Source organism: Littorina saxatilis, linkage group LG8 (assembly GCF_037325665.1).
Source record: "Littorina saxatilis isolate snail1 linkage group LG8, US_GU_Lsax_2.0, whole genome shotgun sequence".
Classification (NCBI taxonomy): Eukaryota; Metazoa; Mollusca; class Gastropoda; order Littorinimorpha; family Littorinidae; genus Littorina; species Littorina saxatilis.
In genome coordinates this window covers 9523017-9538037 of record NC_090252.1, presented here as the reverse complement: position 1 = coordinate 9538037, position 15021 = coordinate 9523017, and the positions used below count along the sequence as shown (strand labels likewise).

The following is a 15021-nucleotide window of genomic DNA, read 5'->3' as shown; positions in this document are numbered from 1 at the left end:
AACAACCAACACTGACACAATTAATGTAGTAGTCGTACTGGTAGTAGTAGCAGCAGTGGTATCAGGAGTAGAAGCAGTAGCTATTCCAGTGGGATCGTTTGCTTGCGTTTAACTGAAACAGAAAGTTCTGATTCTGTTGTTTGTTCCTTTCAGATGCCTCGAAGCGGTATGTAATCTAAACCTTTGCTTTTTTAAATAGGATAGATGTGTCGTCAATTTATACCTAGAAATATATTAGGAGACTATAATCATGCAGGGGATTGATAGAATTACTATCTCTGTCTGTCTCTGTCTCTGTCTCTGTATCTCTCTCTGTGTCTCTGTCTGTCTCTGTATCTCGCTCTCTGTCTCTTTCTGTCTCTGCCTATTTCTGTCTCTGTCGGTCTGTCTGTCTCTCTCTGTCTCTGTCTCTGTCTCTCTGTCTCTGTCTGTCTGTCTGTCTCTCTCTCTCTCTCTCTCTCTCTCTCTCTCTCTCTCTCTCTCTCTCTCTCTCTCTCTCTCTCTCTCTCTCTCTCTCTCTCTCTGCCATTTCCGGTTGTATCTTTTTTTTCAAAGTCTGTTCTTGTTTGCACTAACCACGCCTTTAGCTTTATGTTTAAGTACCGTTTATTTATATGTCTGACTTTCCATTTTTAGGTTGTACTTTACATTGTTTTGAAGGTTTTCTGTGATTGAACCCCCAGTGAATTCCTGGAGACAAGACATCTGGCCCAGCCAAGCTGGTATTCACTGAATTAATTTTCTGTCTCTGTCTCTGTCTCTGTCTCTGTCTCTCTCTCTCTCTCTGGTCTGTCTGTCTGTCTGTCTGTCTGTCTGTCTGTCTCTCTCTCTCTCGCTCTCTCTCTCTCTCTCTCTCTCTCTCTTCTCTCTCTTTACTCTTTTTAAGAAATAAAAAATAGCCAGATTAACCACAATTGTATGTCTAAAAGTATTTGAACTCTGAAAGTTTCACAAATCAAAATTGAAATAAAAGCATCTGACAAAACGGCATAACACTATTTAATCCTAAGTCTTTTCAAGTTGCTCAAGTTATCAAACAGTAAGGAATTAACAAGTAAGGAATTATTTTGCATAAGCATGATATGATAAGCAAAACACGCAGTCATTTTAGACAAAACGAACGCCGGTCATTCATCAGAAAGACCTGGAGTATTTACGCTCCCCTCTCATAGGTGCCGAGTTTTAACTGTTCTTCCATATTAAATTCAGCCAATATTTGACTTGTCTTCCTTGACAGAGATTTCAAACGCAGTATATCGGGGCTCCAACGTCAGTTTAATGATCAGTAACGACATCTACGATGCTTCAGCATCCACATCGACGACGTCAGTGAATGTTGACAGACGTGCACATTTGCCACTGCCTCCAGAGCCTTGTATGGATGACGGCAGTGATGGGGCTGTTGGCGGTGCATCACCAGGCTGGGGTAAGTTATAAACTAGTTCCCTATACACACAGTTCGACACACAGACATTGAATCCGCAAAAATAGATTTGCACGGGTGCTTGGCAACTGCATTGGACATTTCTAAAGGCGTTCGTTTTTCACTCATCAATGATACATGTTCTACGTGTTCTCTATCCAGCGTGCATGTGTGTGTGTGTGTGTGTGTGTGTGTGTGTGTGGGGGTGTGTACGTGTGTGTGTGTGTCCGTGGATGTGTGTGTATGTGTGTGTGTGTGTGTGTGTGTGTGTGTGTGTGTGTGTCCTTCAGTAATGGTTGGTCAGCGACAACGGCTACCACAGAAAACGAAGTCAGCATATGTTATGCCTGAACAGGATGCATTTAGGTTAAAGGCAGATTTCCTACCGTGAAAACAGTTCTGCTGACTTGTTAATTTTTGCCCAGGTTTTACATTGGATTAGTGGATCCCTTCACCAGGGGCTCACATCCATGAGAGGTGGCATATAGGACAAATGTTCTGGACAATGGAAAAGTGATAGGACATTAATTTTGTCCTGAACAAAAATTAATCAATAGGACTTTTTTGTTCCGAACAAAACGTAAATTTAATAAAACTTGACTAGTTTCTTGGCAAAAAGGTAACAGAACAAATAAAGTGTGCTTGGCAAAAAGGTAACAGAACAAATCAAAGTAATACAAATGTGTTGTTCTGTCTCTGAGCTAATGACGACAAATCAGTCGGCCAGCTTGAAACGAAGCCTCGCGCGGGGGTGGGGGAGGAGGTAAAGTCTTTCTTCGGCGCCAAAGTTTCACTCTCTAGAGCGACGGTTTCATCTGGCTCTGTCTGCTTTGAGGCTGGAGGGAGCTCAGTTTCAGTGGTACTTGCCGCTGATGAGGGCAGAGATTTGAAATACAAACGCTTCTGGCCTTTTTCTGGCACCAATTTTCGTTTCAGCGGTATGTTGCTTTTTCAAATAAAAAAATAAAAACCGCGAAGGAAGGCAACTGTCACCCGGCTTGGAGCATTCAGAGTTGCGACCCTTGGAAGCTCTTCTCTATAAAATTAAAAAAGCACATAAAGTCTCCCCAAGTTTCGTCTGCTTGGAGAGACACATCGCTTCACAAAACATCGATAAAATAGCAAATCAAACTACTGTAAATTGGAAAGTACTGATAATGTCCGGATCAAATGAAAGCATAATCGGACAATAACCACTTTGTGACAAAAACAATAGGACATATGTCCTCTTGCATGAAAAATGTATAGGACATTTGGAAAACATATGCGTGTTTGTCCGATGTCCGACGTGGATGTGAGCCCCTGATTCACTGGGAAACATATCATGCTGAGTTTGTTTATTTGTCCAATGAGGGTGGCCTTTTTCCACAAACAATCCCGGCCAGTACTGAAATGGTGTGCCGAATCGTTTACACGGAAAAGGTGACTGACAATTGATGAATGTAATTCTAAATCCAATGACTGTGACATCTACACTAACTAGAGATGTGTAAGCATTTTCAGTACAAAACAGTCAACGCGAGAAAATGCCGCTGCCCCCAGAAGCTTTTGAGACAGACAGTAACAACGCATCAGCCTGGGTGCTTCGTTGTGGTAAGTCACGGTTAGACAGAGTTTCACTTGATGTGGAGAAAGCAGCCCGAATTTCCATGAGGGTAACCTCACTGGACTGTAAATCTTATCCAATCCAATCCAATCCAATCCAATGTGGTAAACCCAGTGGCACCGGTATTAATCAGAAGTAGGCTACTTGTTTTTTTGTTCGTTCATGGGCTGAAACTCCCACGGCTTTTACGTGTATGACCGTTTTTACCCCGCCATTTAGGCAACCATACGCCGCTTTCGGAGGGAGCATGCTGGGTATTTTCGTGTTTCTATAACCCACCGAACTCTGACATGGATTACAGGATCTTTTTCGTGCGCATTTGGTCTTGTACTTGCGTGTACAGACGGGGGTGTTCGGACACCGAGGAGAGTCTGCACACAAAGTTGACTCTGAGAAATAAATCTCTCGCCGAACGTGGGGACGAACTCACGCTGACAGCGGCCAACTGGATACAAATCCAGCGCGCTACCGACTGAGCTACATCCCCGCCCCATCAGAAGTACTGACTCATTACTGGACTGTTTTTGGCTCACGTAAGTGACGTAAGTGTAGCCTATGCGATAGTAACTTTGTCTGTCTGTGCGTTTGTGCGTGTGTGTGTGCGCGTGTGTGTGTGTGTGTTTGTGCGTGTGTATGTCTGTGGTAGAAACTTTAACATTTCGTCATTTGAAGACGTCACATTATGGCGTAAGAGGGTTAGACGTCACGCGAAGGAATTACTGAAAGTCTCGGTTTTGAGCGTGCCGAGACTAGTTGGAAGGCAAGCGTTATCTTTTTCTTTTCATGTCTTGGCGTCTCAAATCTTATTAGTCAGAAAGCGCATGCACGTAGTCTCGACCAGCGCGTGGTGTGCTTCTTTCTGAGTACTTTACGTCACAAATTGTACTTTACGTACTTGATGATGACGTAAGTTAATTGTATGTGTTCTATTTCGTTGACTGAGCACGGCCGGGACCAGTTGGCGTGAGCGCTGGGATTTCGAGTTTCATTCCGACATTCGACATGTTAATGCATCGCAGTATGAAATAATACAGGTAGGAGGTTAGTTCTTGTACTTTGGGTCAACCAAAGTCGATAAATGCATTCTTCACTATGGTATTGAGTCTGATTTCGTCGTCCATCTTGAATCGAAAAGCACTCTTCTTACAAAAAAACCCAACTTCGTTGCGAGCTACGGCGAAGCTTCGCATGTCAAAACTTGAGAAGCGATGTTGGGCCATGGGGTCAAAGTACCACGCCGTAGCTGCGGGTTTTTGGTATTAAGACTTTGCGAAGCTTCGTGTAGTGAGTTTGTGTTACTGTTTGTCTATTTCTTACGTGAGCCTTGAAGGCTTCGCCTCTTGTTAAACCAGGAAGTAGTTTTTCAAGCTTTAGTTCTGCAATGTTTAGCGTGTCATTAATGTTCGATTTAAAAGTTTGTTTGGAACAATGGCAAATAGTTCTATGTGTGAACAGCACCAACAATGGATAACTAGTAATTATACGACTAAAGTGCTGAGGGTTAAATGCAGTTTGGTTCAAACTATACTCAGTCAATTGTCAATTGAAACATAATGTTCAACCTGTTTGGCGGCTTACCTTAAACTTAACTATTAATGCTGTCGTGTATCTTGTTTACTTGTTGTTTGTTTGTTTGTTCGTTGTATTACTGTGCCATCAATATAGAGTTTCATATACGAGTATACAGTTATTTCTTGAAAAGAAAGCTATTTTTCTATAAAGTCAATGTGTCTACGATTTTGGTTCAACCCTTTGCAGAGGAAGAAGGAGATTATACAGATATCAACAGTCTCCAGGACGAGGGCGATGAAAACGGTATACGTTATATTTGTTTTGTGTTGCGTGCGTGCGTGCGTGCGTGCGTGTACGTGCGTGCGTGTGTGAGTGTGCGTGTGTGTGCGTGCGTGTGTGTGTGTGTGTGTGTGTGTGTGCGTGAGATGCTGACTGATTAGAGAATCACAAATAAAGCTTGCAAAATAAATCCCATTTACGTGTCTACAGCCTCGGTCGATGCTAGCGACGAAGTAGATGTGTACATGGACATTGACGAACTACAAAAAAGGGCAGCTGAAAGACGTGAACGCAAAATGATTGCAAAAAGGTCCGTTTTTAATCATTTATCTGTAGCTTGTTATGATTGATTTGTAGCTTTAACGTCAATATTTTCAAAAGCTTGGTCTCCTGATACATTACCCATCGTAAGATATGTATAGACAGATAGTGTCTGAGTAATCAAAACAACACAAATTTATCATCTTTAAAAAGAAAAACGTCTTTTTATCTGATGGCCATCGATGACAAGGAGGGAATCTTCTGTATTTATAAAACATTCAAGTTGGTGCCAATTATTACATCAGATGTTCTGTCAGATTTAAAATGAAACTCAAAATTAAGTAGAAGTGCAATGCCATGGCACTGCATACCCCCAGCGAAGAACAAATCCGCTTTCTCTCTCTCTCTCTCTCTCTCTCTCTCTCTCTCTCTCTCTCTCTCTCTCTCTCTCTCTCTCTCTCTCTCTCTCTCTCTCTCTCTCTCTCTCTCACACACACAAACACACCCCAAACCCCAAGTCACAAACGCACTCTCACACACACACACTTCATACAAACAAAACACACACCCATGCGCACATAAAATCAGACGGACACACACACCTTGACAAACACACACACACAAAAATACACACAAACTCCGGAACACACTTACGCACACGCACGTACACATACACGGCACAGCCACTCTATCTCTCTTTCTTACACACACACACACACACACACACACACGTACCTAAAGTGTGGATGGTTACCTAAGAGGCGGCACTGGGTGTAGTGCCTTTCTAGTGCACTTGCACTACAACAGCACTGGGTGCAGTACTCGCTCCGGCATCGAAGAATTTTGCACTAAAAAAATGCACAAAATTTGACCTATTTCGTCGCCTATAGAGGACGGAAAGAATGTCATTTTGAACATTGTTATGACATTCTTTCCGTCAAAAAAGTCAATTTAACGGTGTTAAATGAAGCGAGCATCCACACAATTAGGTTGCCATCCAGAGTTTAGGTTGCCATCCACGTGTGGATAGTTGCCTTATGGTGATTTAGGCAACCAAACCTGTGGAAACATGGGTACACATACACACATACACACACACACACACACACACACGCACACACACACACACACACGCACACACACATGTTATGCTTTTCTGTAAACAAATATTCGTCTTTGCACATAACACAGTTTTCTTCATTTTACTGTGCAGTAAATGAATCAACAACCCTCAACACGACAGCAATTGTGGACAACTTTGAAATGGAATCACAGCGAACTTGATATCTATTTTCCCCCGAAAAGGTTATAAGGAAGCTTTGTGTAAAGTACCTTCTTCAGTTGCTCGTCGGTTTATTTTCGGTTCCATGACATTGAAACGTATTGTTAGAGACTGAGATGAACCTGGAATGAACTTCATTTGTCTAGAAACGAAGCAACAATCAAATTACAAACGGCCCAAAATGACTGTGGGCTCTGCTCAAAAAGGGGTATACTATTGGTCACGTGTGGTTTCCTGCTGTTTGTACTGTGCTCTTGTATGTTGACATATTTTTGTCCCTATCACTAAAAGATAGTATTTGAGTTATTGTGTATTCTGCTCGGCTTTGTTTTTTGTGTTTGTTTCTGTATTCAGACGGGCGCAGTGGCCAAGTGGATAATACACCGGCCTCCTAATCCGAAGCTCGTGAGTTCAAATCCCGGCCGCAGCCGCCTGGTGGGTTATGGGTGCATATTTTTCCGATCTCCCAGGTCAACTTGTGTGCAGACCTGCTAGTGCCTCATCCCCCTTCGTGTGTACACGCAAGCACAATACCAAGTTTGCACGGACAAGATCGTATAATCCATGTCAGAGTTCGGTGGGTTACAGAAACACGCAAATACCCAGCATGCTTCCCCCAAAAGCGGCGTGTGGCTGCCTGAATGGCGGGGTAAAAACGGTCGTACACGCAAAAACCCACTCGTGCAAAAAGCATGAATGCATGTGGGAGTTTCAGCCCATGAACGAAAAAACAAGTCGCGTAAGGCGAAAATACAACATTTAGTCACGCTGTCGAACTCACAGAATGAAACTGAACGCAATGCAATTTTTCAGCAAGACCGTATACTCGTAGCATCGTAAGTCCACCGCTCGTGGCAAAGGCAGTAAAATTGACAAGAAGAGCGGGGTAGTAGTTGCGCTGAGAAGGATAGCACGCTTTTCTGTACCTCTCTTCGTTTTAACTTTCTGAGCGTGTTTTTAATCCAAACATATCATATCTATATGTTTTTGGAATCAGGAACCGACAAGGAATAAGATGAAAGTGTTTTTAAATTGATTTCGGAAATTTAATTTTGATCATAATTTTTATATTTTTAATTTTCAGAGCTTGTTTTTAATCCAAATATAACATATGTATATGTTTTTGGAATCAGAAAAAAATGAAGAATAAGATGAACGTAAATTTGGATAGTTTCATAAAACAAATTTTTTTTTTACAATTTTCAGATTTGTAATGACCAAAGTCATTAATTAATTTTTAAGCCACCAAGCTGATATACAATACAGAAGTCTGGCCTTTGTCGAAGATTGCCTGGCCAAAATTTCATATCAATTTGATTGAAAAATGAGGGTGTGACAGTGCCGCCTCAACTTTTACAAAAAGCCGGATATGACGTCATCAAAGGTATTTATCGAAAAAAAGAAAAAATCTCCGGGGATATCATACCCAGGAACTCTCATGTAAAATGTCATAAAGATCGGTCCAGTAGTTTTGTCTGAATCGTTCTATACACACACACGCACAGACAGACAGACACACACACACACACACACACACACACACACACACACACACACACACACACACACACACACACATACACCACGACCCTCGTCTCGATTCCCCCTCTATGTTAAAACATTTAGTCAAAACTTGACTAAATGTAAAAAAGTAAGTTTCTGTATTCGCCGAAGATGTATTTTTTTAAAACCGTCTGTGAAAGGCCGTGTTATTATGAGTTATTTCTAATATGCTGACTGTTAGCAAATGATAACAAGACATGTCGAGAAAAAAGATATCAAAATGAGCCTTTAGGCGAATTTTGATAGCGTTTTCGAGACATGTCTTGTTATCATTTGCTAACAGTCAGCATATTAGTAATAACGGTTTTATTATCCGTGCGTGGTAACAAACATAATACCCGAAGCGACCCTGCAAGTAAAGTGTCGCCATTTTGGCTTTGTTGGTTACAAGGTAAACAGAGCAAACAAAACAAACATCCAGCACACTTTCAGCTTTCAAGTAATCTTTCCCAAAAAGTTTAATTCACAACGTGTCCCTTCTTTTCTGTGCATAGTATCATAAAAACACTCAACAACAACAAAAAACCAGAACACAGACTCGAAAATGCTAACAAACTGAAAGTCCGAAATTGGAACGGACAGTTCTGGGAAGAGCCATCTCAAATGTTGCACATTTGTGTTGCGCATGCGCAGTTGAATGCGGTTAAATGTCGGTGGAATTGAATGTTGATCGTTGCATGCGAGAGGTCACAGTGATGGAACATTGGCGGATTTGGTCTCGTTGGAGGCATGGCAGGTTCGTATTCCGGATCGAAAAGAGCTGCTACCTCGTCGTTGCTGAGTTCCACGTCCTGTGATCCCCTGTGTCGGATCGTCTGCTGGCTTGTGACAGTCGCCGATGCAACGAGACGACCCCGTTCGATTCTGCTTCCCGTCGAAGTTTTGGCTGGTTATCCCCGCGAAGTATGACTTGGGAGCAGTGCCAACTGCCTATTCTCTGTGAGCTTGGACGACATAGCAGCTGCCAGCTCTAGTTTTTTGGCGGTGGATGCTTTTTGGTACGGTTGCAGGGAGTTAGATCTAACAGTTTTGTGACCGGTGACACTGATAATGTCAATTGAATTGGACTGAAGTTCTTGTCTGCGAGTAGTGTTGCACCCGTCGCTCGCACGATGTGGTTTGTGTAGATCTATATCTGCGACAATTGACACAGCTCACTTCTTCATAGTGTGGACGCCCATGGGTCTGTTGTCATACCATGTTTCGTCATCTCCATGGAACGTGTTGACAGAGAATTGCCAAAGATGCTCACACTTTGGATTTAGCAGAGACAGGTACTTGTAGCTGTACACTGACTGGACAGCTGCTGTCCCCAGTCTCTGGCATGACTCCAGTCACAAGTTCTTCGTCTCCAGCTCTGTGATTCTTGGTAAGTTCATCAAACCGTTTGATTACGTATTGTTTCCCTGTTGTTTGATCCATCTTCACTTCGAAGGTGTCTTTGGTCATTTTTTCAAAGTTTTCCAGGCCCCGTCTAAAAAAATAAAACCGGACATCTAACTGAACCTTGTTCAAAAGGCCAGTGGGGGTGTTGGGAGACATGAATTTTGATGCGTATAGGTTTTTTTTAATTTTTTATAGATCTTCTTGATTGATGGCAGGTTTGTTTGCCATGTTGCCAAAAGCACATAGGTGTAGTCTGCTACTGACAGCACCAAAAAGAGTTGCTTCCCTTTACTCAGTATTAAACTTACTTGCCATTCTTCCCTCCCACCGACAGAATTTGCTTTTTAGCACATTTTACACAGTAAATTGCATGAGAAAAATGTCAAAAAGTGACATTCAGTAGAACAATTCACCCTGATGTTTTTTATATTAATTTTTATTTTGTCGTGGTAATTTTTAATGCGTTATACAAAAAGGGTCCCGCCTTGAACGTTATAACATTTAACAGGTCACCTAGAATCAGTCCTGATTGGTCACATAGCCATAAAGGGCACTAGAATGATAATAAACAATAATAAGATGTTTGGTGGCTTGTTGACAGACCAGCTTTGTTGTTGGTCCAAGGGGACCATATCGTCTTTTGTTTCATCTTTATCGACCAAGGCCGAAGGCCGCGGTTGATAAATATGAGACAAAAGGCGATATGCTCCCCGAGGACCAACAACAAAGTGCTGGTCTGACAACAAGCTACCAAACATCGTTTTTGTCATCATTTTGGTTGTGCAAAAAAAAAGCACAATAACCCACAGGGAGACGAATTTTTAGAATCCAACTCCGGGCCACAAAGCATCGTCACAGTAGCACGAGATAACACGTCAAACTTGTATGTGACGTCAAACGTAGCTTGTTGACGCTTTTCTTCCAGTCTGAAAATGTACAGAGCTGCGATCATACCTGTGAATTAAGTAGGTGTTGAGCGTATTTCTTTTCTTTTAAGTGTTTATGACTTTTCGTTGTGGATTTTGCGATTACAGAGATATGTTGCAAATTGACTATGAGTTGCCGCGGTAATTATCAACATTGATTGGGTCTTTGAGAGTGAATGCTTACAATCGTTGTCCTCGGAAACACAAATCCAAAGCCACGATGGTTCCACACATCAAACAATCAGCCTGATTGGCTTTTACTTTGACAATCCACGTTTCACATGAAAGCTCAAACCCATTCACCACCTCGAGTTATTGCATGGGGAACATGAGATTTATTTACCAGGTGTTTGTGAATGAAAACTCGTGAAAATGATGACAAGAGCTAATGTTACCAGGGGCGGATCAGTTGCTTTGTAAGGGGGGGGGCACTTTGAATCGAAAGTGAATGTGATGGGCGCGAAGCGCCCGAATTCGCTAGGGGGTCCGGGGGCATGCCCCCCCGGAAAAAATGTTTACCCAAAGAAGCAAAATGGTGCCATCTGGTGCCATTTGAACTTAGAAATGGTCATAGAATCAGCATAGAAAAATCTTTTTTTTTTCTTCTTCTTTTTTTTCTTTCCCCCCCCCCCCCCTCGTCCGCCCCTGGTTACGATGACTCGAATCAGATGTTTATTTATTATGCATTCATTCAGCAGTAAATTAGGTAAGTACAATTCAAGAGGCCAAGGCAATCCGAACAGTATGATAACCATGTTCTTATCTCCTCATATGCCTTTTTCTTTTAAAATTAGGATTGAGTTGCGATGTACAGTTTATTTTATTGTAATATATCCACTGTTGGTGAGGTCTTGTTGACTGTTTATGCATAGTATTGTTTTTTGTTGTTATTGCAATTACTTTTCTTTTGCATGATGATTTGATTTTGACACAGATTCTCTCGTTTTCTCCCTGCTTTGTTCCTTCTATAATGTTGTGCCAAACTAGTTTCAGCAGTATTGCATTGACCCTGATGTTCAACTTCGTCATATTGGTTTGTTTTTGAGTAATTGAATGTATCTTCTGGCGGCACTCTCATTTACTCGTTCAACTGTAAATAGTTCATGTTTATTATGTGCATGTGCAAAATAATTAGCAACAGTATTAGGTCACTTTTTTTCTTTCAATAAAACGAGGAATATGCATGTTTGTGTGTTTTGTGTGTGTTGTTGCAGTTGTTGTTGTTTGGTTTTATCATGTCAACTTTTAATGTATAAAAAGGAAATGTTTGGGGCTGATTATCACAGTTTTTGGCTTGAACATGTCGTAGAAATATCTTGCTACAGTATATATCTTCGATTTTTTAAACAGCATTGAGCAAAGTCAAAATAATATTTTCTGCTTACTTTGTGCCTAAACGTTATTGCTTTCTTGCAAATTCGTGCTCTGCAAAGCATGTGTTCTTCGTGTAACTGTATCTCGTATCTCTGGTCTTTGCTACGATTTGTGTAGATTGTGATCCCAGAACATTCAAAAACAGCATGATAACCATGTGTTTATTCCCCGCAGCTACCTTTCCTTAATGGACAGAATCTAGCCTTGTTGGCATTACATTTGTGTTCATAAAAAGTTGTTATATAGCCACTGCTTTAACAGCGATTCGTTGTCGCTTTTCATTACTCGTCAGGTAGACAAACATTGTGTAAAAGAAACACACCAGTCGCTGCATGACTTTTTGTGTAGCCTCTCTCTCATTTTCATTTATCAAGCCCTGACATGGTAAACCATTACCTCTTTGGTATGATATGATACAGAGAAGCACTTTTGCCTGTGTCATTTATTGATCTGTTCTGATGTGCTTCATTTGTTATATTGTTGTCTATTTTGAATTTGTTTGTAGATTTCTAAACTACGGATTGGGGTACCTTCATTTTACTGACACGTATGGTACAAATAAAATTGATCTTTCATGGCAAAAGAGTGATAAATAACCAAACAAGTTGCCTTACCTATTAGAAAATGTTTAAATGAAACATGCCAAACAAAAATTACTACCATTTATTTCTTGCCAGTGTTTGCGTTTCCCCTGAACTGGTTTGATTTCAGTGACCGTCAGCGTGGGTATCTAGGATAAAATGCGATTGAATGTTCCGGTTTCAATTTTGTTGGCTGGCAACACACATATACTGATAGTGTATACACGTGTCTGTTTTATTCAGCTCATGAAAGTTACCCTGATTATTAACTTGACACCGTCGCGATATAACCTTCGTGGTTGAAAACGACGTAAAACACCAAATAAAGAAAGAAAGTAAATTAACTTGAAAAATGCAGCAATGAAAGATCAAATATGTAAAATTAAAAGCTAATATCTACTCCCCGTTCGCGTGCAGCATTCGGGTTTTTTGTATGTACTGTACTTTAATCCTTTAATCTTTGATCATTGCATACACATGTATACGACGGAGCGAAGCGACGGAGGGCTTCAATTAGACTTTGAGAGGGCGTCAATCTACGATGAAGACCGAGACGTTTCAATGTGTAATCAAGTGGGTTTGAGGGCAGGGGGCAGTGGTTTATTTCCCTGTGAGAAGCCGTTTGTGTCATTTGGGTCAATGTGTTTGTGCCAAGTTGTAAATATTTGAACTGAACTCTGACGCACTTTGTTTCTTTCTCTCTCTCTCTCTCTCTCTCTCTCTCTCTCTCTCTCTCTCTCTCTCTCTCTCTCTCTCTCTCTCTCTCTCTCTCTCTCCCTCTCTCTCTTAAATTCCTTAAAACCACTTAGCAGATTACATAAAAGAGCGCTAAAAGTAGTATTACTAAAGCACACTACCCTCACAGAGTTAGACTACATACATTTAGGGATCTTACCTCTAAAGTCAAGACTGCTTTTTAACAAAGGAATCTTTATGCATAAAATTATATCCGAAACTCTACCCCAAACCATTTGTTCAAAGTTCTCTTTGAAGAATTCACACCACCTTATGAAATTTAACACTCCTCTTCCTAGGATAGACTTATTTAAGTCTAGTCTAGTTTATTCCGGTGGCTGTCTCTGGAACGCTCTTCCGAATGCCTTACGGGAAGCTACCAGCACAGATTCTTTCAAAAACAAATATATATCCCATTTAATGAAAATAGTATATTCTTGATTGTTATGTCCTTTGGGACACAGTCACTCACTTTGTTTGTGTTTTGTTTATGAAATTATGATGTTCTGCATTGTCTTGCAGAGTTGATGTACTATTGCATAGTATTCTGACTCTAATTGACTTGCAAATTTTTGCTTTGCACCTTGTCATGAACATTTATAAACTACAATGTTTCATATAATGCGCTTATGTACATAAACTTATACTGTTTCCCTAATTATGTATGTATGTAGTAGTAGTTATTATAGTAGATTTAGTCCCTCTTTAGGGCGAGGGCCAGATGCAAAAAAGTATACCAATGCTTATTCTGTTACCCTCGTAAAATAAAGAATTGTCATTGTCATTGTCTCTCTCTCTCTCTCTCTCTCTCTCTCTCTCTCTCTCTCTCTCTCTCTCTCTCTCTCTCTCTCTCTTTAACCCACTCTAGTTTGTCATTTCAAATGTATATTTCACGTCGAAAGTAATCAAAGGAAATAGAGTCAGAATTACACGATGCCGTTATCTTTGTTTGTGTGTGTGTGGGGGGGGGGGGGGAGTGTGTTTGTTGTTGTTGTGCAAGCAATATTATTTTTTAACAGGGAAATCATATTGGGTTTTTTAAAAGGACATGCGTAGGTGTCAACCGTTTCAGAGGCCAAAACAGGCACGTTTTGCGGCCATTTTTGAGGGGGTCCACCACCCAAAGAGCCACATCTGCTCAAGTTCTCAATGATTTGCTTTGGAAATTTCAGAAGTGATTACCAATAGGCTGACCTAAGTCTGGTTTGCTTTTTGCGAATGTGTATAATAAGCGTCTCGTATTACGTAAATTTTCCGAAAGAACTAAACAAATATTCATAATAATTCAGGGTTTTAGGTTAAAAAATCGTGACTTTGCATGCTAAGCAAAAAATGGTTGAGGTAATAGGTGCTAAAGTGTGAGGCAGATCCGAGTGCTGGTTTACATTTGCTGGAGATGGGAACGCGCAAGAAGATTTATCGATCACCGTCCTTGGCAATGCGTACAGTAGCTGTGGAAATAAACTGTCCTTGGCCTGTGCTTCCTTCGCTGAGGGTCACAAAAGAGCAACAAACCGAGCACATCTCTCCGAGACTGGCTAGTAAGCACAGGCCCAGGTCTGTTAGTCTCCACAGATAGTGTACTCAGTACCACTGACAGTGATCGATAATTTATCATGCGTGTTCCCATTAAACAGGACACATCTTTACCGAATGTTTTTGGAATGTTCACAACCACTGCTAAATTAATGCACATATGTGACCCTCCACCACGGAATGAGTCGCATGTCACCTTTGCATGATTTTCATATTTTTACATTTTCCTAAAGAGTTTGTTATGCTCTATCCAGTGGTGAAAACCGTTTTAGAAAAGAGTGAAACCCGTTTTAGAAAAGAGTGAAAACTGTTTGAGTTATAAGCCTGTGACTAAGGTGACCCTCACACTGTTACCAGACACTCACCGGACTTATATTAAGCCTAGCGCAGAACCCCGCGAGGTGACATGCGACTCATTTCGTGGTGGAGGGTCACATATAAAGCCAAAATAATGTGATGAACTACCACTTTGTACAGCCAGTGAAAGTAGAGTGGAGAAACCACTCGCTGTAGGCACCAGACGTTGGAGATAATGTGTATAATTATGTAGAACCAAT

At 41.1% G+C, this 15021-nt stretch overlaps 1 protein-coding gene across 1 annotated transcript; it reads left to right on the top strand.

The window, feature by feature from the left end:
* The first annotated feature begins 635 nt into the window (after positions 1 to 635).
* Positions 636 to 6611, top strand: LOC138972735 (uncharacterized). The gene is made up of 6 exons (XM_070345393.1): positions 636 to 722; positions 1238 to 1426; positions 2927 to 3016; positions 4788 to 4844; positions 5031 to 5130; positions 6295 to 6611. Exons 2-6 carry the CDS (start codon positions 1279 to 1281, stop codon positions 6299 to 6301), a joined length of 402 nt encoding a protein of 133 aa, XP_070201494.1. The 5' UTR covers positions 636 to 722; positions 1238 to 1278; the 3' UTR covers positions 6302 to 6611.
* Positions 6612 to 15021: the final 8410 nt, after the last annotated feature.